Source organism: Marmota flaviventris, chromosome 2 (genome assembly GCF_047511675.1).
Source record: "Marmota flaviventris isolate mMarFla1 chromosome 2, mMarFla1.hap1, whole genome shotgun sequence".
Classification (NCBI taxonomy): domain Eukaryota; kingdom Metazoa; phylum Chordata; class Mammalia; order Rodentia; family Sciuridae; genus Marmota; species Marmota flaviventris.
The window spans coordinates 157,613,768-157,637,260 of record NC_092499.1 but is presented as its reverse complement, the minus strand read 5'-3'; the positions used below and the strand labels follow the sequence as shown (position 1 = coordinate 157,637,260).

The window sequence follows — 23,493 nt, the reverse complement described above, 5'->3', positions numbered from 1 at the left end:
ATTAGGGAGGAGAGAAGGAGTGACATATTTATTCTTTTTGTAGCTCCAAATGTTGGGTATTATCTAGACCTTTGACATCTGGTATGGGAACCCCTGACTATTTGTGGTTATTTAAATTTAAATGAATAATAATTAAATAAAATCATTATTTAAAAATCAGTTCCTCAACCACAGTAGCCACATTTCCAGTGCCCTAGAAATGGCTATCATACTGGACAGTGCAGGTAGAAAACATTTCCATCAGCATGGAAATATCCACAGTGTTTACCTTATTTACCATCCTCTTCAGAATCCAGTCTGGGCATGTCCCTCTGGCTTCCTCCTTCCCCTGCCCTCTCCTTTCTCTCCCACCCTTATTCATGTCTAGTTGTGTGACTCCCCACCTCCTGCACCCCACCCCATGTCCCTGCTGTGGAAAGGTGTGTGATGGTATTCCCACTGGGTTCAACTCCACCATTTGCAAACAGTTCAACTCATTACCTCCTTGTGATGCCCTTTTAATTAGGAAGGGCAGGTGTATCTTCTTCTGGTTTGGTTGTTTTTGTTTTTTTTGGTTCTAGTTTTAACCAGTGGGGTAACAGGCTCAGAAAGTATAAGTAACTAACTTGTCCAAGGTTGCACATGGACACCAGCCATTTTTTTGATTTCTTGTATGGGCTTTTTCTTTTTCTTTTTTAAAGTCTTTATTTTGTTTATTTATTTTTATGTGGTGCTGAGGATGGAACTCTGCCACTGAGCCCCAGCCCCCAGCCTCTGTATGGGCTTTTTCTAATTGTTTGTGCCTTAAAACTATTTAGGATGGTCTCCTCCTCTGCTCTTAATTTTAAAAATAAGTCTAACATTTGCTATATCTCACTAACAGCGTGTCATTATGAGAAGTACATTGAGGTGAGAGCTGGGAGACCTAGCTGCTAGTGTCCCTTCTCTGCCACAGGCCACTTGGTTGTGTGGCCTGGGACAGACTATTTCCCTTTCAAGTCTCAGTTTCCTCATCTGGAAAATTGGGGTGAGGGAGTCATTACAAAATGATGCTATGATTTCTTTTTTCCATTTCTAACTGTTGACACATTTTTCTGGATTACTTTTTATTAATTTCCTAAATGATCATTTTAAAGGTTCCCCACCCTTGTTTTGGGGGTGACAATTAATCATTCCAGCAGGCTTCCTACCGATAATTTAATATTAGGTCACTTCTAATATGGCACTTGGAGTTGCACCTAGGCCCTGGTCTCACCCCAGCAGCAATATCTGCATCCATGAGAAACTTGTTAGAAATGCAGAACTTCAGGGCTACTGAATCAGAATCTGCATTTAATAAAATCCCAGGTGATTCAACTGTACCCCAACACTTGGGAAAGTATGATCTAAGCCCTGGGGAAACAAGAACAAAAGCAACTCACCTGTGTATATATGGCTGGAGGGTAATGTAGCAGATGCAGGTAAGTTGTCCATTACTCCAAACCCTCCCAGCCCCCCTGGGATAGTCTCTCCCCCAAAGAATTTCCAGTTGGAATCTGAGCTCCCTCCATGACAGAATCCTATTCTCTCTTTTTTCTGTCTCAAAAAATGTGAGAGAATTTGTGGAGAGCACATTTGGCTCTGGAGCCCACTTATTTAGGGACTCATCATCTGCTCATACAAACTCTTCCATTTCCCTAATACTCAGAAGTTCTCTGACCCAGAACAGCCTTTTTATGCACACCTTGTGGTACTGCAGTACTTTTAAAAGAAGAGATTAGAATAGTAGTACTATGGGATACACCTAAGCAACATGGCCCTGAGACCCTGAATGGCTCAAGGGAGAGCCAGCTCAACATTCCCAGAGTCCAGAGGAGGCATGGAGAAATATACTGTCTCTTACCACAAGGGAAGAAAGATCAGGACTTCAGATTGGAACTTGGGAAATAACTGCTTGAACACAGAAGCATCACATTTTCTGGGTGGATTATAGTTCTGGATAACTAGGCTGTTTATGGGCAATGCATGCTGGCTGCCTGCTCCTGAAGTTCTCTGAGTCTATGAGGGGAACTGACCATAGTGGCAGGAAATGAGCTTCAACCTGGAACTGGATCTTCCCAATCTGCCTTACTTCTTGGACAGACAGAACAAAATCACACAGAACAATGCCATTCAGTGCCACTTTGCTCACCAGAACACTACTTCATTGGTGGTGAGACCAATAAAGAACAGATTCCAGTGGACATTATGGAGAACTGAATAAGGATTTCCTCCTGATAATTGACCATGAAAAACAGGCTTGGAACAGCTGTGTGGGTAACTGAGATGATCCTATTTAGTCCTGGGGAAGTTCTCATGATCTTCAAAGGAAAATCTCACCTTGTGGAATTTCTCACCTTTGATGTCTGAGCTCAGAACTGCATGTCAGCTCACGAACCTGGATGAGTTCCTAGATCTGTAGGGTTCACTGAAAGACGATCAAGGCTTGCCGTCAGAGAAAATGCCCGTTTATTGAGGAACAGCTCTGCATATTTATAGAGCTGGGGGTGGTTTGACAGTTATGACAGTTTAATGGTTGAAGGGTTTGACAGTTGGCATGGGGTGCTTTTTGATTGGTGGGTAAGGATCATGTGAGCCAGCAGGGCTCACCATTGGACGGCTCTTCTGGGGGATGGGGAAGTTAGTCTTTGGAGCCGGGGCAACTCCCAACATTCACATGCTATGTTTGTTGGTGCTTTGGAGAAAAGAGCTGTCTGTCTACAGCCTGACTTCTTCTTCAAGATGCCCATCAGAGACAAGATGGCCTCAGGGCATGAGAGAATATGGTGTGCAGGACACAGGCTTGCCCTGCTTGTCTTGGCCCATGTTGTCCCTAAGGGTCTGTGCTCTACCTTCCCTGCTGTTTTCAATAAATGCCATAGACTAAGAGAGACAAAAAAAAAAAAAAAAAAAACTAAGGCAGAGAAAGGTTCAAGGTAGATCTTTAAGTGCCACCATGCATTGGTCAGCTAGGGCTTCCAGAATAAAGTACCATAGACTGAATGGTTTTAACAACAGAAATTTATTTCTCAAGGCTTTGGAGGCAGAAAGTCCAAGATGGTGGTGTTGGAAGGGTTGGTTTCTCCAGGAACCTCTCTCCTGGGCTTGCAGATGGCTGTCTTCTTCCTGTGTCCTTGAAAGGTCTTCCCTCTACACGTCTGTGTCCTAATGTCCTCTTCATATAAGGACGTTGGTATTGGATGAGGCCCAGTCTAATGGCCTCATTTTAACTAATCACCTCCTAAAAGGCCTTATCTCCAAGTATAGTCAAAATTCTAAGATAAGGATTAAAGCTTTGGAACACAGAAAGCAGCTCATGACACTTCATCTCCATAGTGTCTTCTGAGGAATGGGAGTAGCTCTTTTTGTATATGGTTGTCACCTTGTGCCATGTGTTCCTGTGTTATTTTTGTATAAGTCAAAAATAACCATGTAGGTTGGACTTTAGAGAAGCCACCTGGTCACCAGGTGTTTTGGCCTAGAACCCGAATAATGGAGGCTCTGCAAATTAGAGGATGTTTCCCTGACCCAATCCACTCCTTCTTGGGAGGTAGGAATGTGAGCTGCTCTCAGAGAAGCTGAGAGCTGCTTTATGGTGGGAAAAGACAAGTCACTGGCCTTGAGGATGGGTCCTGAGTGGACAGGAGCCATGCTCCCAGATCTATATGAGGGTAACTGGATGTCCCAGGTATGAGCATGAGGAGCAAGAGTAACTAACCAGCTACTGGTTACTCTCCATGTCCCTTGCCAGGCTTTCCTGGGCTTCCTGCCTCCTTGCAATCCCAAGTTAATCACTACAAAAAAGATGGATCAATAATTTGGATATTCCCAAGGAACACTTGTAGAGCTGGGCCAGTCAAGTCATGGGTGACCTCTGAGAAACTAATGCCAGATCCAGAATGAAGGCAAAAGGGAGACTTCAGGCATCTGGGTCTCCATCTGGACTCTCCTAGGTACAGACACTGAGACAAGGATTCACATGTAAGTAAGTCAATCAAAGAAAAGATTCCAGAAAGGACCAGAGTAGGGAAGTGAGAAAGGGAAAGGGGAAAAGCCAGTACACATAGGGTCTGAGCAGATGGACTCTGAGGGCTCAGTCCCACTGGGAACCTCTGAGACATGGGGCAGAACATGCTCTATAGTTGTTCCATCTGGTGTAAGGAAGCTGGGCTATTTATCCAGCACCCTCCATCTGGAATCAGCTGAAGATCATGAACTTCCAGGTACTTGACACCTGTCCCAGGATTTAGCCTCCTCTGCTCCTCCTTCAGGCAGACACCTGTAGGTGCTGGAAGCAGGAAGCCATTAGGACAGGTGGAAGAGGCTGTGGGCAGAGGGCTGCAGCTGGTGGTGAGCACTTGCTCCTACACAGAAGGCCACAGCAACAGGAATTTAGGCCACCTCTCTTCATGCTTAGAAGAGGTGATGCATTCACTGGTTGAGAAGGAGTGGCAATTTCTGAAAGGTGCCTTAGGTTGTCAGGTGTCTGATCTTTCTCCACCACAGACACAAAAATCTGCATTATAAATCTAACTTCCATCCTTTTTATATCCACTCTATAATGTTCAGTTTTCCCTATAGACATAGATGAGGCAATTCTTTTACTTTAGAATGAGCAGAGTTACAGAAAAGTGGAGAGATCTGGAAGGAAATACTGAGGTAAAATTCCTTTTAATATTCTTGTAAATTTCTCAGCATAGCCCTATACTCAAAAGAACACGTTAATTTCTTTCCCCGTTAGATAAAAGTCAATCACTTAATTAAAGAGAGAGGATCTACCAGTCATTGCAAAACTATTTTTTTTTTCTTGTATGCTTTATCATCCTGAGGTGGGGTAAAGGAGCTGCTTATGTCATTCAAAAGCAAAGAAGAACATGGGGCCGGGGTGTGGGCTCAGGTGGACCCCTCGGCCCCTCCTCCTCTGTTTTCTCTCTCTCTCTCTCTTTCTTTCTTTCTGTTTTTGAGATGCCAAGACTTGAACTCAGGGCTTTCACATGCTAGGAACGTGTTCCACCATTGAACTAATATTCCCCTATCCCACCTCCCCTTCCATCTTCATAGGACACTTGCCGGCCCAGGATGGCCACATAGGGACTGGTATGCAGATTCTTAGGCAATATCCTGAGGCTGGCGCAGCCCTGACCTTTGGGCTGGGACCTGAGTGTGGGCTAACACTGAACTCGAAGACACCACCCAGCTGCCTTCTCCAGAGTAAAGGGAGTATTGGTCCTCTTCCATTCCTGCCTACCTTCATCTGAAATAGGACAGGACACCCTGGTAGATGCATCCTTCAACCCTCCCCTCCCCTGGACTTTTTGTTTCTAAGGACCCTGCCTTGTTCACCTGAGCAGGGAAATTAACTTCTCTGAAACTCAGTCTTATCTGGAGGTCAGACCAGGGTGTAATAATAAAAGATGATGTGGGAGAAATGTCCAGCAAGTGCCTTAGAAAATAATAAATGACAATGGTTGTCATTGTGTTCAGGCTGGCATTAGAGACCTGCCTCTTGCTTTTTTCCACTTAATGATGGTCAACAAACAACGAGGCAAGAGATGAGATTTTCATCTACATTTTTCAATCGATATTAAGCTATTAGTTTGTTAAAACATATTATCGTGGGGGAAGATGACATACCGGGGTGGTGAAAATGTTTTATGTCCTAACTGATGTCGTGGCAGTAATGCGGGGTGTCCCACAGCAGCAGCCTGAGGAGCGATGGAAGAGGTTGGCCTAGTTTAGATAATTTTAACCTCTTCACCACACTCCAGGCGTCAAGTACAAATACAGAAAATTTTAATTCTTAGGGGATTGCGGCCGCGGTGTAAAGGGACCTCTCAAACCTGCAGGCGTGGGAATTGCATTCGGTGGCCCGGGGCAGTGCCTGGCCGGGAAGTCTTTTCTTATCCAATCGCGCCACCCGGCGGACAGCACTGGCACTGCAGACTCCCTAACCTGGCGTCCGTCGACTGGTTTTGAGGCGGGAAGCCACGAACGGCTTTGATGGGAGGCAATCAACGAACAATCAGTGAAACAAGCTGTGATTGCAGGTCCTGGTTTTTTGGGGGAAGGGGAGCAGACGTTGAGGAATGTAACCCTCACGGGCGAAGCCCCACAGCTAGGAGAAAGGCACTCAGGCGTGGGTGGAGGAGGTAGAAAGCATCCCCATTCTTGTGTTCTTTGAATCCCTGAATCCCCTGCACCCCAGTAGAGGCTTTAACAGAATCGGGGTTACCTGGGGTGAGCTCAGCTGGAGTGAGGGGCTTTATTGCCTTCCTCCCCTAGACCTCAAAGTCGGGCGTCGGCGCGGTGTCTCCCTCTGGTGGCCAGTCAGCGCCACTGCTCCGCACTCCCTGACCCTGAGAAGGAATGAGGTGCAGGAGGGCTTCTCTAAAGGCTTTTCTCGGTTGTTAGTGGTACATTTGCCAAATCGAACAGGAGTTCACGGGAGCATCGAGGGTGTCTCCACCCTCAGCAAAAGATCTGGACAAACTTCAGCATTTCTCTTTAGCATAGCTCTCTTCTCTCCCCCTGGAATCCCTGCTGGCTAACAGCCTGGACACATCACATGGAGCTGCCCACCTCGCGTTCACCTACATGGGCCGATGCCGCTCAGGATCACGGAGAGCGCTCCCTCGTGCTCCAAGGAACACCCCATCCCATACCTAGTGGCCCATAGGAACAGTTTGCTGAGGTTTAGACCGAAATGTGATGGAAGTTGAGGTGGGGACCGCAGGTAGCACGTGGGTGGAAAGACAGGGAGGGGATTACAATAGTGGGAAAGGAAGGTCCGCAAGTGCCCCAGCTAGCTGAGGGTGGGACGGGCTGGGTGCTGCCTCGGCGATCTGACTCTCAGATCTAACTCTGGTTTGGAGCCACCGACTCCTCCTCCGCCCTCCCACCGGGCTCCGACCCGAGGCCGAGCCTTGGAGGAGAACCGCCAGGAACCTGGGGAACGGCCTGCCAGACGCTCTCCCGGGATTAGGCCCCGCGCGCAGCGGAGAGCGGAGCTCCGGCGCCTCCTCGTGGCGCAGCCGCGCCGAACGTGCTAGTTTCTCTCCCCCGAGGCAAACGCATGGAGGAAACTCGGGATCCGCGCGCTGGAGGCCCGCATTTCTCCACTTGCTCGGATGGCGGCGCTGAGGCCTATTGGCTTTATTAATAACGGTGCCCCAGAAGGGAAAAAAAAAAAAAAAAAAAATAGAGCCTTTAAAAACCAGATTGGGTGGGAAAGGGGAGTGTGTGTGTGTGTGTGTGTGTGTGTGTGTTGGGGCGTTGGCGAAAGCAATAAAACTCAGATCGCTTCCTTGGCGAGATAGCGGCGGCTATAATGCGCCGAGGGGATCAGGGGTTTATTTGCAGATCCTGGATAAAAGATGATATATCGACACGGTTTAGAGTGTCACTGCGCCTGGCCTCTCAGGAAGCCACAAGTACATATTTCCTGAAATACCACCCAACACAATATCTAATCCACGCGCCACTTAAGTACCGGGAGGGGAACCTCAGCGCCTCACCAGTTTGCGACTGGCTTCCAACTTCTGGTGCAAGAGCAGGGGCTGGTGCGCCTCCACGCTCGCTCCCTGGCCTTTGTCTTCCGCCCAAGTAATCACTTAGCGATGGGTCTTAATAAATACGTCTGAGAACTGTCCTTATGCTCGGTAAATATTGGATTAGCTTTTCAATGACCAGGCTCTTGAAAAGGCTCGAGAAATCCACACCAGGTCTCCACTAAGCCCAACAGTCAATAGGTAAGGAAAATAAGTTATTTCCCTGGCTCGCGTGGGGAGTGTCGAGAAGGGGGTTTCCCATTCGTATCAATTTATCCGATTCTACGATGGCACTAAAAGGGGGGGAAAGGAGGATACCCAAGTTTTGGATTGGCTGAAATTTCCCCCAACTCAGTAGTGCTCATTTGAGTTCTAATTGTTATTTTCACAGCCCTCAGCGTTGAACTCTTCTGTTTAGCACATATTGTTTATATGGGGAGCTCGGAGTTTTGACCTGGCTCTTAAGGTGGAGACAGCACGACCCAAATTATCTCCCACTACCCTGCGTTAACTCAGCTGGCTTAGGGGGAGGCAAAAATGGGCAAATTCCTTGGGAACCCGGCTGTGTCTTCCTGTTACTGAATTTTGCAAACCAAAAAAAGGCAGGAGACACAAAATTAAAGAGAAAGGCTCTCCCACCTCCAATCTGGGAGAAGGGAAAGCTGTTGGAAGAAGTTTCTGAACTGGTTTCCCAGTGGCACGAAGATGTAAGGAGGATCACCACGCGAAATTCAAACGAAGGCGCTCCCTTAGCTGGTTTGGTCATCGAGCGGCTCCGCCAATATCAAGTGCTCTTGGGATCCCTAGGGCCGAAACTGAGCCAGGCTGGGCACGCGGTCGGGCCCTCAGCCTCTCAGAACCTTTTTTGAAGGAACTGAAAAGGCCCTACAGCCGTGAAACCCAAACGGGACCGGAGCATCAACCAGGCCTTGACGATTGCCTCCGGAGCCCCGGAACCGTCCGATGGCTTCGACAATGGGCGCCCAAGCAGGAGAAGCCTGGCTGTCAGCGCCAACACACAGGAGCGTCGCAAAGGCACATGGCTCACAGACCACGACCAGAGCGTTAGGTCCTAAGTTTGGTAGTGGGTCGGAGTGGGGGCGAAGAGAGGGAGAGAGAGACAGGGACAGGGAGGGAAGGAGGGAGAGAGAGAGAGAGAGAGAGAGAGAGAGAGAGAGAGAGAGAGAGAGAGAGAGATTTTCTTCTCAGTGTGTCATGGGGCCTAGGCGGGGCAAGCGCCCTCTGAAGCCATCAAAGACAGGGGTGGCTTTTTTCCCCTCCTCCATCCTCCTCCCCAATAGATATAGCACGAATTTTTAATGCGTCTTCCTTTCACAGACAACAATACAGGGTTTGAAAGCCGGACACAATTTGGGTTTTGTGCGGGTCCCTCCTCGCGCTCCCTCGGCCCAGCTGGCCATATGGAATCCAGCATGGAGTCCGAGGATGACAAAGGGACCCAGTGACAGGCCCAACAAAACCCCAAGGAGACTTCTGCCTGACTCCGGGATTCACTGCCCGCGATAAGCGCGCTGAATGGTGCGGGGTGGGGCCGGGGGGAGGGTGAGCCCCTTCTCCCTCTTCCCCTCTCTCTGTCCCCTGCGATCCTTTCTCTGTCCCTTTTTAATATGCACGCCTCTAACATCTCCGGCTCCCAGCTTTCCCATTGTGCCGTTTTGTACGGCCCGCTGTAGATTGGGCGAAGATAGACTGCCAAAGCGGACCCCGCGCCGGGTGCGCTCCCAGGGCGCCGGGGTTAGGGCCACACAGGGCTCCGCGGGAGCTTTTATTGACTCTACGGGGACCCGAGGACAGAGAGGCGGGCGCCAGGCCCACCTCCAGGCTCTTGGCAGAATCAGCAACACACCCGGACTGCAGGTCTGGGGGTCTGTCCACCAACCCAAATGTGTCCTCAACCCATACTCGGTGAAAATCTGCAAATGTTTGGGCCTTCTTTGCTTCTCCCTTCTTCCCTGCAGGCCTGGAAGGTTCTTGTGATTATTCTTGGCCCTTGGTAGGCCTAGGACCTGGTACAAACAAAACCAACTTGAGTCTTCCAGGCTGCACCGGAGGCCTTTTGACAACCCCTCTTCAGCCGACTCTGAACACCCACTTCTTTCCCTCCCCCAAGGATCCCGGGTTAGGGGAAGTTGCTAGAAGATTATTGAGTGGTTGTTACCAGGGCAGGTTGAACATTGCACCACAAACAATTTGAAGGGAAATTTCTGGCCTTTACTAACAGCAAGACAAAACCCCAAATATTTCCAAGCTTGTAAGGAGAACAAAGGGAGACTTTTCACTATTTAGGGAAACTGCTCCTTTCCCAGCGGATGAACCTGGAGATGCGACAGGACCTTTCCAGGGATATTAGAAAGACTCCCGCGCCCTCAATTATCCAGGGGCCGGTGCGCAACACGAGAATAAAGTGTAATCACGTCCCTGGGCGTGTTGCGCTGAGTGCTATTGACGCACAGATTTGGTCACACGGATAATCATGTTTGCTTTAGATATTGAATTAAATCTGATCATCAACTGAAGGGAGGGAGAAAGTCAGCTGGGACCGCTCCCTTTGCCTGGCCTTCTCACCTCCCCCTCCCCAGTCTTTATGGTGGGAGCTCCGGGGAAAACAAGAGATACTATTTCCAAATAAGCTGACTTTCAATCTCCAGGCATCTTAGAGCGCCCGCTGGGCTCTGAGCCACAGAGCTGCGGGTAATTTCGGAAATCCGCGAGATAGAGGAGAAAGGTGCACCGCGCCCCCCACTCCTGCGTCCGCCTAGCCCCCCTGAGACGCTCCCCCCCGTGGCCAAGTGTGCGCCAGCATCCGCCAAGGAGATCGGGTCCAGAAACGAGGGTGGGATGGAGTCCGTTCTCTGCTGGGGAAGGACGGATTGCAAACTCCCGGGGGCTAGCCGGGGGGGCTGTTTGCCCACTTTCCTCTGCCCCTACTCTAGCCCTGGCGGCCAGAGTGCCCCACCCCACCTCCAGTCTTTACTTTCTAACAATTCACCCAACTCCATGCCTACGGACTAGCCTGGGGAGACCGTGCGGACTGCCCAGGGCTGGGAGGGGACCAGCCAGGGATCCAGTCTTGGAGAAAGAGGCTGGGAATCCAGAAAAGACGGGGGCGGCAAGAAGGAAGAAAGCTCAGTTTGCTGGAATCGCCAGTGACTCGCTCTCCCAGGCTGGGGCGGGGGCATAAAGCTTTGAGGAGGATGCAACAACCCCACCCTCTCCTGCTCCCAGAACCCAGAGTGTCCCTACTAATAGTCAAAGCCTTGCGCGCTCGGAATCCACACCCCACCCCCGGCAAAACAAAAACAAACAAAACCCCCCACAAAACTCTTTCTGCGTCCAGGCCTTAGAGCCGGCTCCGACGCCTCCACTCGTCCACAGATTTTGAAAAGGGGGTGGGGAGTAGAAAGAAAGCCGACCAGTCTCAACCTCAGAGTCCCCTCCCTTCTTAGCGCGAAGTAAATCAAACGCAACAAAGTGAAAGTCATCGAGTGTAGTGGCTTCAACAGCTCCTCAGGCTGAAGGAGCCACTCGTAGATTTGGGTAAGCGAGGGGGGCTTTCTCTCCTTGCCTTTGCGTTTCTCAAAGTCACTTTTCCTCCGGAGGCCGGGACGCAGGAGTTCACACAGGCACGGAGCTGGGAAAGAGGCCGGAGAGAGGCAGGGCCACCCCGGACTTTGGGCCAACCGTTTGCAGGCTGGAGGCTGAGCGCTCCCACTCCGGCCCCGGGTCCTAAGCGCCCTGTCCGGCAGGTCAGTCCGGATGAGGCCTGTCCTGGGAGCTCCATCAGCGCCCCGGCACCCCGGCCTCCTACCCTGGGGAGACGGAAAGCGGGTGCGAACGAGCGTTGGGTGCGGCCGGACCTGGTTACTTGCCCAAGGCCTCTGTCCCGGTGCAGGGCCACAGAGTCAGACAAACGGGAAGTCTGGGCTTGTTTGTTTGTTTTTTAACACAGGATTTTTATTAAAATTACTTAAAAAATCGAAAGTTTTCAGCGCCCGGCGCTCTTGGGGAACCGCCCGGAACCGCTGAGCTCCAAGTTCCGGGGCTCAGGACCCGGAAAATGGGGCAGGCGGCTTGTCGCCTACACATTTTTTTTTCTTTTTCATATTTGAAAAATGTTTGCACTGAACAAAATGTTTTTAAAAAGCAAAAAAAGAAAACAGGGGTAACCCAAACATAACCAAACCAAAACAAACCACCAAGAAAGGAGTTGGGCCTGCAGGGTTCACAGGCCCATCCTGAAGGTCATTTTGGCAACAATCACCACCGATATTTACAACGAAAAGCGAAATCTGCCACCAGTTATCAGGACGTTTACATGGCCATAAATATGTAGCATTTTCTTATAAAAAAAAAAGAAAAATTCTCTATATTTTTTAAAGTGTTCTCCACTTGCTTTAGAAGACGGCTGACAATATCGCTACTCACACAAACATATTTTACAAAATTCACGAAAGCGGGGTGGGGGTTCGCTCTTTTTCTCATTTTCAAGTGACGACTTTAACGCTGGGATGGTTTGGTACCCCCCAGGGAGAGGCAAAGAAGCGAAGCTGCGCAAACATTCTGTAAACACGGCTTATAGTTCAACCCTCTCCAAGGTTCAAAGGAGAGAGAGATGGGGACAGAGTCGGGTGGACGGAATCTGCCACTTCAAGGAGGCGCAGGCAACCTCCCGGCGCCTCCCCAACGGAGCCAAGAGTCAACTCGACTCTATAATAATAATTATAATAATAATAATAACCACCGTATGGACCGAGTCCTCCTCGCCGCCGCCGCCGCAGTCGCCGGGGTGGGGCCTGGGCCTGGGGCCGCGAGTCTCGGAGGGGCGGTGCTCACCAAGTCCACTGCTGGGCCTGGACCAGGGGGTGTGCTGTCGGGTACTGGGGGGTGCTGGCCGAGCTGTACTGGGCGTTGTACTGCATGTGTTGCAGTGACTGAGCACTGTAAGCCGAAAAGGGGATGCCTGCCTGGAAGGTGGCAGCTGCCAGGTCCTGGGCTTTGAGCGCGTGGCACGGTTTGCCATCTCTGACCAAGACGGGCACGGCCACCCGGCGCGGTGAGGGCAGGGGTGTCACCTCCATACCTTTCTCCGCCCGGGCGCGCTTCATCTTGTAGCGGTGGTTCTGGAACCAGATCTTTACCTGCGTAGGCGTGAGGCGGATGAGACTGGCCAGGTGCTCGCGCTCTGGCGCCGACAGGTACCGCTGCTGCCGGAAGCGTCGCTCCAACTCGTAGGTTTGCGCCTTGGAGAAGAGCACCCGCCGCTTCCGCTTCTTGCCTGCGTCCCCCCCGCCGCCTGGGGTCTCCTTGTCATTGTCCGGTGACTCGTCAGCCGAGGGCTCCGGGGACTTGGAGCTTGAGTCTTGGGGGGGAGCGCCCGCCGCCAGCCCGTGCACTGGAGGGGAGAGAAGCGCGTCAGGCGCCTGGAGGCCGCGCGCCGCCTGGGCCAGAGTAGAGCACCTCGTTCTTCCGTGGGCCTCTGGCCCTCAGCTCTCTGCAGCCCAGCGCGGCTGCCTCTACGATGATCCCTACCCTGCGCCACGCCTGAGAAAGCCGTCGGGGTCTTCCAGGGTAAAGGGGAAAATCAGTAGGAGTGGGGGCTTAGGGCTCACGGTTCTAGGGATTCGCACAGTGTGGGTGCGAATTGCTGGGGGTGCATGGGAGATCATTGCGGGTTAAGGGCTCCGGCCCCCTTAAGCTGATTCCTCTCTGTAGAGACGTGGGCAGATTTTTAAGAGAAATCCCCCACAATCCCGGCATTGATCGTCTCGGCCATTTAAGGCAGGTTTTGGGGGCTTTCTTTCTTTTTTTTTTCCTTTTTTCTTTCGGTCTTTCTCGACACCCCCTGCACTGCACAAAGCGTCCTCTATGATCACACAGGGGGCAGGGTGAGCTACTTATACCCAGGCCACCCCAAGCCTCCCTCACCCTCTACCCGCAGCCGGGACCAGGCTCGCTGGCTAGTTCCAGTGTGTCAGGCCAGTCCCTCCCGGTGGTTGGAGTCTAGGGTCTAGGGCCCAAGCTATTAGTGTCGGTTGACATCTGCAACCAGCCCTTAGGAGGCATTTCCTTTCTTCTCTGCCTCCTTAATTTCTCATGTTGGAAAAAAAAAAAAAAGCTAAGACCAAGTCTTTTGCAGAGACTAAGGGGGCTTGACCAGGAGAAAAGAGAGCATCCCAAACAAATGTTAAAAAAAAAAAAAAATCTTTCTAGGAACCCAGGGTGAAGTATCTGGACTTTCGGCTTCTTTCCCCCTTAACTCCCAGCGTCCAGTCCGGGCTACAGCCGCAGGAATGGAGGCTGTCAGGGCTGCAGCAGCCAAGTTTCACTACTTACGGGAGTATTGGAGGCCCTCCGTGCTGGCCAGCCAGCGTGTATACGGGTTGTCGCTGCTGTCGTAGAAAGGGCTCTTCAGGGGCAGGCTCTGCACCGCGTCCAGGGCGCCCTGCCCCAGGGGCCCGGCCCTCTTGGCCGGCTCAGACCCCTCGCTCTCCTCCTCTGGCCCCTCGGCCACCGAGCCCTCCTCATCGTTGGTATCCGGCAGGTCCAAGATGTCCTTGACCGAAAATCCCGTCTTTGTGTTGGTCAGCGACATGGTTCAGGACCCCGCAATTTATGCCGCAAAGTTGTAGCTTCACTTGGTCAATTCGTAGCGCTCCCCAGCCCTGGAGGGCGGGGGAGGGGGTTGGGGGGAGGGGTTGGGGGAGGGAAGGGGGGATGGGCTTTAATTATTGAAGTAATTATTATTTTTTTAAATGAGAGAAAGAACCAGTGGGGGAAGGGGGGCGGAATAAAGCCCAACTCAGAGCCTCTGTCTTCTCGGGAAGCACGCGGAAATGGACGCAGGGAGCTGGGCTGCCTGAGCGCCTAGCGCCGGCCCGGCCTTAGTTTGTAACTCCAGGAGAGGTGCCAAGGCGGCGTCAGCTTGGGCTCCAGCGGCCGCTCGGAGCGCGGTGGCGGCTGGTGGCGAGGAAAAAATGGGCCATTGCCCGAGCGATCAGTCCATATAAGGCTGGGCTCCACTCACGAACCTGGGGAGGGGGGGAGGGGGAGAAAGAGGGAGGGAGGGAGGGAAAAAGAGAGAGGGAGGGAGGGGGAGTAAGAGAGGGAGCAAGAGAAGGGTGGAAAAAGGGGAAGAGACATTAAAAACGCAAAGGTTGGCCACGTGTGGGCGGGTCTTGGGAGTCAAGTGGATGAAGACAGTATTTGCAGATGTGAAATTGTGGGTTTTGGGGAGCTCCGCGCTCCCAGCCAACGGCCCTCTAGAGCAAGATGAGAGGTGTAACGTGTCAATTAATTGCAAAGATCGGGAGAGCCTTTTTTTTTTCCCCTTCAGTATTTACATACAAAGGACCACCGCGTCGCTAGCGAGTCCACACACTTGAAAGGCCGTTTTAACAAATTGCTTCTTAAAAAAAGGTGTGTGGGTGGGTGGGGGGAGAACCAAAACAGAAGCCAGGAAGAGGAGGGAAAAAGCCTCTTTAGCATTTCCCAGTTCCTACCTCCCCGCCCCCCCCCCCGCAACACCCCCAGCCAGAAAATTGGCGAGTTGTGGCGCCTCTGGAAAAGGGGGGGAGGGGGCGTAGACAGAGTCGCGGAAATCTCTCTTTCCCCTTGCTGGTGGTTCCCTAAACAAGATCCGGTTCAAATGGCAAGAACCCAACTTCTGTAAGCCTCCTAGGTCAATATTTTGGTTGAGGCTTAAGGATGAGTACTAGAAATGACAAGGCAAGTAATTGATTCTAGTTAAACGCGAAAAAGCTCGAAACCCAGCAGAGGGCTAGGCTCCGGGCCGGCCAAAGCCACCACCAAGCACCCCCTCCCAGCCGCCCTTTATTTGCTAAAGACTCATTTATTTCCTTCACTCCGCCACCCCACCCCCCATTTCTTTGCGGCAGCGGAGGACACGCAGTTCACTTTCTGCTTTGCGGGCGGTCTAGAGAAGGGCGGGGTGAGAGCAAGGAGCTTTGACTCCGGCCGGATTCGGACCCAGGCCCTACCGCTTTTGGCACCCGCAGGCACCACCTTATTCTGAGTGGAGAGGGAAGGGCAGACGACCCCGCTCCTTTCCGGCTCTCTATTATCCTGGTCTCTCGGACCCCCCCCCCTCCACCCTTAAGCTAAAGGTGAAGCTGCAGGAGGGGCGCGGGCGAGACCGTGGCAGGGGCGGGGGAAGCTTGTGCTTCAACCTGTGTGAGGACTCAGAAAGTCACAGGGGAGGGGTCCCAGGGTGAGCGGATGATGCTGCGTTTTCTTCGGAGTTTTCTATTCCCACGAAAGTCCTTTAATTTCTTCTTCTGGATGTCCCGGGGGGGGGGTGCATTCTGAGGATGCGCTCTGGGTTCCCAGTTTGCATTAGGTTAGTGTTAACTTTCCAACCTGAAAACTAAACTTTCCCAGGACAGTCCTACTCCTGCGCGCCCGGGGGGAAAAGGTCACTCCGCTCTTACTAGCCCCGGGTGCAGTTTAAATTTGGGGAGGGGCGAGAGGAGGAGGTTTGCCACAATAAGCTTGTTCGCCCCGCAGGAACGTCTGGAAAGAACTGGGCCTAGGGGCGAGGAGGGGTGAGGTTGTCCGGTCTCTTCTTCCCCACTGCTGGGAGCCTGGGCAGCCCTAGCTAGCGCGGGCGAAGCAGAGTGTGCGGACGCCAGGTCCTTCTTCCGCGCAGCTGCTTCGGCCGCCGCGGCGCCCCCCGCCACCCCCGGGGTTGCCAGCGCCGGGTGAGGGCGCCTCTCTCCGAGCCGTTCCGCGGCTTTCTGCAGCCCTCGCTGCCTCGCCCCCAGTATGTGACGTGGGTGACAATGGCCCAGGTTGGAGCGAGCCCCTCGTCGGCGCGTCCTGGGTGGTCGGACCCGGGCAAACACAAATACAAACCGATTGCTAAGCTGCGGACAATGAGCGAAATGTAGACAAATGTCCCGCTCCCGTTGGAAGCCTTTGTCCCGGCTCGGTTTTTGCATTTATTTCAGTGGCGAAATAATACATGATTGACGCTCTCTTTCAATGTGTCCTAACTGTTTGGAATAAATCTAAGGTTGTTCCTAGTTGTCATGGTATTCAACCCTTTTCAATGGACTATCTCTTCATTCATTTCTGAATCCGTCCACAATATTAAGGAAACCCCTTCATGTCGACGCTCCTCGATTCCCCTCTTTCTCCTCTTACTTTTTCTTTTCTCCTTTCTCCCCCCTTTTTCCTCCCTCAAGAATTAAAAACTGGTTTGAATCGTGTTCCTCAAACCCGTTACTTTTCGTGCCCCCCCTTTCCACTCTCTGTCTTTCTCAGCCTCCCTGCCTGTTGCCTCTCCCTTCCCCCTTTCACGTGGGAGCTCACTGCTGTGTCCGGTTGGAGGAGGGAAGTCGGTTTTCCTGGAGTCGGGGAAGCACCACCGAGTTTGGACATAGGGGAGGGGGTGGGCCTGCCTGGGGCCATTGTTATTTGGCTGCTAAAATAAATAACTGGCAAGAAAAAGTTCCTCAACCCAGGCATTGCAGAAAAGACCCTCCTTTTGTCCCTCCTCTTATTCCTCTGTCCTAAGAAAGGAGAGCCCTCTTGGGCACTAGGTTAGCCTCCAGGATTGGGGTCTGGGGGCAGAATGAAGCCTAGTAGGACTGGACCAATTCTGGGTTGAGTAGGAAGGCAGTCCTTTGGTAAGAAGTGGTCTTTAAAAAAAAAAAATCTCTCTCTCTCTCTCTCTCACATACACACACAAACACACACACATACATACACACACACACACACACACACACACACAATCTCTAGTGCCCAGAACCATTCTGGTGATGGTGGTGGTGGGGTTGCTCCTGAGATGCCTTCCAGAGCTTGCTTGTTTCCTGGGCTTGGAACTACTTAGTTCCCTGTAGTTTCCAACTTCTTCCTCCCTTCTCCCAGCATGGTGGGCCTTTCTTTTGGATATAACCAGTGTAGCTGTTGATCATGTCTCCTCCCCTCGCCCCTGGGAGCTTGCAAGGTGCACAGAGCACCTGAGAAACAACTGTTTTCCTACGGGAATCCAGGCTTCTGGGAATTAATCACCGGAGAGTAGTGAGAGGGAAGTCCCCAGGACAGTTCACAAAGGTCTGGTTTGCAACTGGGCCTGCTCTTTGGCCTCAACTAGCCAAAACCCTTCAGCATCTTAGCTCCCAAGGTCCCCATTCCCGAGCACCTAGGAGTCTAAACTTTCCCTGCGGGCGCAGGCAATCACCTGGTATCTCCCCTCCACCCTCACCCCAACTGGTACACCCATTTTTCCTTCTCCTGATCTAAGGGCAACCGGGCGGCGAGCGAGAGAGCAGGAGAAGGTTCTGTCTTTGCTTCCAGCCGCAGCTCCCTGACCAACTGAATCTATACAGCTCAGGGTCTCTCTCCAGGGACATTGCAGAGTCCATTTCCCCATCCCTCTGGTGTGGTTCCCGCGTCCGTTTCCAAAGCGTTAACATTTGCAATTGAAAAGGCCCGGGGAGACCACTGGGAGGCCCATAATTGAAGGGGAGAAACTGGGCTTGTTAGAGGAAGATCATAAAATTCAAGTCCCCCAGGAGCAGCCTGCGGACGCCAGCTCGGGCCCAGCTGGCGGCCAGGGGTGGGGGGGCAAGTCCCAAGCCCAGAGTTTACTCCAAGGTCTCCTGCATTTGGTAGGCCGAGGTGCAGCCAGAAGAGCAGAGGGGTCAGGTGCTAAACGCATCTCTTCTGTCCAAATTAAACAGGTGATTGCGTCCTGAAGACTCCCCAAGAGGCGTCCCTCCGAAGCACCATATCGGGGCCTTTTGGAGCCCAGGACCTCCTTTTTTCACAGGATCCCTCATACCCAGCAGTTTGAGAGGCGATAGTCCCGCGCCCCTCCTAGGGAGAAAATTCTTTATTAAAGCTCCACCTGAATATATTAGCGTCCGCTGGTACCAGTTTCAATTCTACGTGGATGTGCACTAGTTCCCCCTTTCGGAATTCTTTGGTAAACTCTTTCCAGGTTCTATCTGGAACCCAGGAGAAAACAATATCCTGGGTTCAATCAGGTTTGGGTTAGGGGTCAGCCGTAATTTTCCGGGAAGCTCCTGAGCTCTGCAGTGGGCTTTCTCTGCCATAGACTCCGGGAGGTTGAGGTAGATATCAGATGTTCTGAACCCAGCATACCCTGAGCTTCAGAGAGATCCTCTTGGCATCTCCTTAGTGTCCAGAACTACACGCTGTTCTGCTGGGGTGACTCCAACTGCTGTAGCCCTACCCATCCCTGGTCTTAATTTTCTGCATGGGGGCCCCAGATTCAGCACAAATCTCTCTGTTCACTTTTGCTAAGTTTATGATGGGTGCAATGTGAGACACAGGCTGGTGAGGGGAAAGAGAAACTCTTCCCTGGAAGCTAGAGAGAATCTTCTTTGGAGGCTCCTTGGAGTCCTTGGTCCACTTCTGCTGCTCTGGGTTTGGGGAAGACTAAAGCCTCAGCTCAGGAGGCTGGAGCAGGCAAAGAAGAGCTGAACAATTGCAGGGGGCCCAGGAAGGGAGGTGAATGTACACAGGCTAAGTGGCCCCACTTCATGACAAGTGGCCCTCTAAGTCGCCCAGTGTTTACCTGTTTACTTTCCCAGGTAGCTCAAACACGACTGCCTTTTCTGGGCTCCGAGCATGGGGCCAGTACTGATATATCCTGTCTGGTGGGCTTTTCACTTCCCCACACCCCTGGCTATAATAATGCCCCCTGTTTGGTGGGGTGGGGGTGGGGGTGGGGAGTTAAACCCTAAACAGGAACAAACAAGGCAAGAAAGACACTTTAGGAAACTGGGAAGAGGCCTCTGCACAGGAATTGGAGATGCTCTTAGTGTTCCTGTGGTTGAAATGGGCATCCTCTGGATGGTTTCTGACCCTCTCCCCCTGTCTCTGTTTTGGGCTTTAAGGGCCTCTTGGGACACTGGGCTCACATCTTCTTCTTTCAGGCTGATGAAAACTTGCTAGGTAGGTGCATCCTCCAGGGGAATTAAGAGCAGAAGAAGTACTGGGGGAGGGGGATGATCTTGGGGACCCAGAGGAGTTGACCTTGAGGAGTTCAAAGCTTTAGCAGCCCAAGGTGGCACCTCTCACTCTTCCCACCGGCAAAGCACTTCCAGTCATTAAAAACACTAGTAGGTCTTTTTCTTTTATGTGGAAGCACTAATTTGTTTGACTTCATTTCAGTTCTTTTTCTTTTTAATTTAAAGGGCTGAAAAGAAACTACTTTCCTAATATAGTATGTAGATGAGCTCTCGGCCCCCTGCACATCCCATCTCATACAACAATCTTCAAGTGGATTAGTTTATTCTCTGGTTAGTGCCAAGGTGGAGTCTTCATTCACACTTGAAACAAAGCTTGTTGCACCTTCCTACTTCAGTGAGGATTAACTGTGAGGACACAAAGGTTTTGTTGGAGGGGGAAGGTTTATTTTACCGTTGGTTGCTCGCTGGGAATGTGACATGCACTTGATATCAACAGGGGAGGAAAATGTCTCCCATTCTGGTCCCTGAGCATCATGATAAAGATGATCACCTTAAAGATGCCAATTGACAAAACAGTAAGAAGTGGCTTTGGTTTCATGTGGGGCAGCAGGGGCTGTGTCAGCTCTGGCATACTGAGTGAAAGAAATCAAAGCATGTGACCTAGAAATAAACACCCCACACAGAGATATTTCCTGACTCAGAAAACTGAAAATCAGTCTTGTCCCTGGCCAGCCCAACTCCAATTTTTGTCTTTCCTTCTGTCTGTGGTAGAAGGATACTGAGGTCGCTGGAAACCCTGCCTCCTGTAGGGTGACTGGGTTGGGGAGGCCTAAAGCTGTGTGGATGGCAACTTTGGAGAGGCCAGACCAGATCTTTGGCAGGAGAGTACCCCATTTCTTCATTAGCCATAGGTTAGATGGGCTAGGAAGTTAGTCTGAAGGGAAAGAAAATCTCAGTTTACTCTGAATTCAAGCCCAGGATAAGTCCCTGCTCCATCTTTGGTCCTCATTGTGGCATTAACTTTTAAAAACAGGAGGGGAAGAATGAATGCCTCTTAGACAGAGTATCCCAAGTCACCAAGAAGGTGTTGGTTAAATAAGTTTTTCAAGCCCAGAGATTGAATTCTGATTATGTGTGTCAGGAAAAGCTTATGCCTCCACTTATTCCACAGTGGCAGGCATCCCCTGAAGCCATGGAGAGAAGAAATGATCTTGGGACTCTACAGCCTGGAGTCCTGAAGCAATTTACTTGTGGGTGCACGAGGAAGACATGTAAGTAGGTGCCTCCTCCATATTCTTTTTCAAAGAGAAATATCCAACACTTTCCCAATTATCTGCCTCCACCCCGCCCCCAAAGGAAAATATCTCCCGAGGACGGAAATTGTAATAGAAATTAGTATTTCTCATTCTATTCATCAGCCTCATTGTGTGGGCATAAGACCCTGTGGGCATATGTTAGGACTTTGATAAATGCACTTTAATGAGATCTTTGAAAATTCATCCAATAAAATAAGAGGCAAGAAAAGCCGTTTAACTTTCATGGATGTTAAATTGAACACGAAATGCGGCTCTAGGGGTTCTACAAAATGGAACCAGCCTCCCTCCAATATTTTCTTTAAAAACGTAGCTTTAAGCCCCCCTCGGGCCAAAGGAGCCTGTTCCAGGCAATCCATTATCACTAGTTTATTGGGGAACCAAACGTCATGTCCCCTGGGGCTAACCCCTTTGCTTTATTCGTTCTCGCGGCTCTAATGATTAAATATGTTACAATGAGATTACGCATCGTCAGTGTTGCCTTCAGGAACGTTCTTCCAGCCAAGCCCGACCTTCTCCCTGATAAAGGCGATTTCAATGCAGGAGATTTGGGTTTCTCTGGGAAACACAGCGCTGAAAGCACTTTCTTATCTGAATTTACTTCTTAACACGTGACAAAATCATTACCACAAGACTTTGGAAAACAAGCGGCCTCTCCTAACCGCTTAGCATTCCGCACTTAAAGCTGGGCCAGACGGGCTGATATGCTATGTATTCAAGGGAGGCGCAGGGAAGCCACGCTCTCTGCCTAGGATAAGGGCTGGGGTTGGCAAGTACTAGGAACGCACCACGAGGTCCTTAGGACACGGAGAGGTGCCTGGGGAATCTCTCTTATTTCTTCAATCTGCGTACCAACCGTCTATAACCGGTCTCTAAACACACCCCCTTTCCAACCCTGAGTGCCACCGAAGTGGAGAAGAGGCGCATGGAAGAGCCTCCTTGTAGTGTGTGTGTGTGTGTGTGTGTGTGTGTGTGTGTGTCCGCGTCCGGGGAGGATGTTCTGGAACCAAGGGGGCGCCCCTCGGAGACCAGACTTCAGCAGACCCCACAGAGGTTCATTTTTGATCCTCTGGCGATCTCTACTGTCGCAAACGAGAACTGTCCAGGACCGGGCGCGGCCGGGGCGACACTCCGCAAACTCCAGGCTTAGGTCTCCTTTGCACCAACCGCCGCCTACAGCTCCAGCCCTCAGCCCTCACTGGTCCTTCTGGCCTGCGACTCCCACCACTTGTCTTCCAGCTCCTCACCGCCCCCAACCCTGGCTCCTGTCCCAGTTTCCCCTGAGGAGAACCCCCTTTTTCCACTAGGCGCCATCTCCAAATTATCCTAGGACTTTTGCCTCTGCTTTAACCCCCAATCCCAAGCCTTACACGGCGCACAGGGGGACTTACCAGGTAGAAGTGGAAAGCTGGCCCTTCTTTACAGCAGCCCTGGCAGCCGAAGAGCAGCCGGCACCGGGCAGTGGGGAGGAGACTGCTGAGACGCGCGATGAGTCCTCTCTGCTTCCCACTCCCCGGCGATGCAGCTACAGCCCCGCCGCATTTCAAGGCGCGTCTTTATCTAGTCCTCCACCTACCCGGACCCCCCTCCTACTGCGCCCTTCCCCCCACTGCGTGCCCCCTCGGGCGGGGCTTGAGGGTCCGCTGGGCTCCGGGAGGGCGGGGTGGCTATGGGCGCTGCGCGCTTCCCTCCTCCTCGGCCTCCGTGATCTCCGCACCTGCCCAACCCCCCGGGGCAGTCCGGCTTTCCCTAGCCGGGCTGCAAGGTGCTCGGCAGCAGGAAAGCCTGGTCTCGGTGACAAGTAAAACTTTTCCCGACTGCAGGTGTGACTGGGGTGGGGGCGAATTTCTCTCTAGGAGAGGCCCCTCCCCCAGTGACCGGCGAAGTCGGGGGAGGACTGAGACGTCTCGCATCTGCCCACCTGCTGCTTCCCGACTCCGTAGCTTGGGGACCGAGCCGAGTCAGGAGCTGCCAGAGAAACCGTCAGGCCAGCGGGGCGCACAGAGGACCCCGAAGCCTGACAGAGCTGGCGGGGATGGCGGTGCCACGAGGTTCCTCTCCGATGGTCCGCCTCGTGGACCGTGCGCGGAGAGCATTCCTGTCCCCGGCGGCTGTCGATACCCGTGCCGGGGCTGGGGCAGGGGGGACCAGACAGTTGGTGCCTGGCAGCGAGAGGTGGCGCCGGGTTTCCCCCATCTCCTCCACACGGCTTCACCGAGGTTCCAGGCGCCCGGGGAACACACACAACGGAAACGCGCGCGAGCCGGGGGCTCACCTGGAGCGCGGCTGCGCCGCTGGAGCCCCGCCTCGGCCAGCGCGCAGGTTTTCGGCCGCTCTTTATCTCCAGCCGGCGGCGGCTGCTGAACGGCGGGCTCTCCGGCTGTGCGGCCCGAGAGCCCTCCCCTCCTGGCTCCCGGCTCCCGGCTCCCGGCCCAGTGGCCCCACCCTCCTGCCTCGGGCCCAGCGGTCGCAGCGCAGCCCCAGCGGAGGGGGCCGCTCCCTGCGCCGCGCGCGCTCTGTTTGTTTTCCTTGCTGGACTGACGTGAGTCAAAATATTGGCCATATGTTCAGCGGCAATAAATTGGGTATGAGCGCAAACACACTTGGGCTTCGATGGCTCTTTCAGCTGCCACATGGCCGGCTTGGGAGGAA

The 23,493-nt window shown here is 52.3% G+C and overlaps 1 protein-coding gene across 1 annotated transcript; it reads right to left on the bottom strand.

The window, feature by feature from the left end:
• Positions 1–12,394: 12,394 nt before the first annotated feature.
• On the bottom strand, positions 12,395–14,157 carry Nkx2-2 (NK2 homeobox 2). Its single transcript, XM_027922195.3, has 2 exons — positions 13,899–14,157; positions 12,395–12,957 (listed from the first exon to the last, which is right to left on the bottom strand). Exons 1-2 carry the CDS (start codon positions 14,155–14,157, stop codon positions 12,395–12,397), a joined length of 822 nt encoding a protein of 273 aa, XP_027777996.1.
• Positions 14,158–23,493: the final 9,336 nt, after the last annotated feature.

Excerpts from the sequence above, each read along its gene's own strand:
- Nkx2-2 (XM_027922195.3), bottom strand. The coding sequence starts at position 14,157 with ATGTCGCTGACCAACACAAAGACGGGATTTTCGGTCAAGGACATCTTG. Across the intron at positions 12,958-13,898 it reads GGAGGGCCTCCAATACTCCC|TGCACGGGCTGGCGGCGGGC; the intron begins GTAAGTAGTGAA and ends TCTCCCCTCCAG.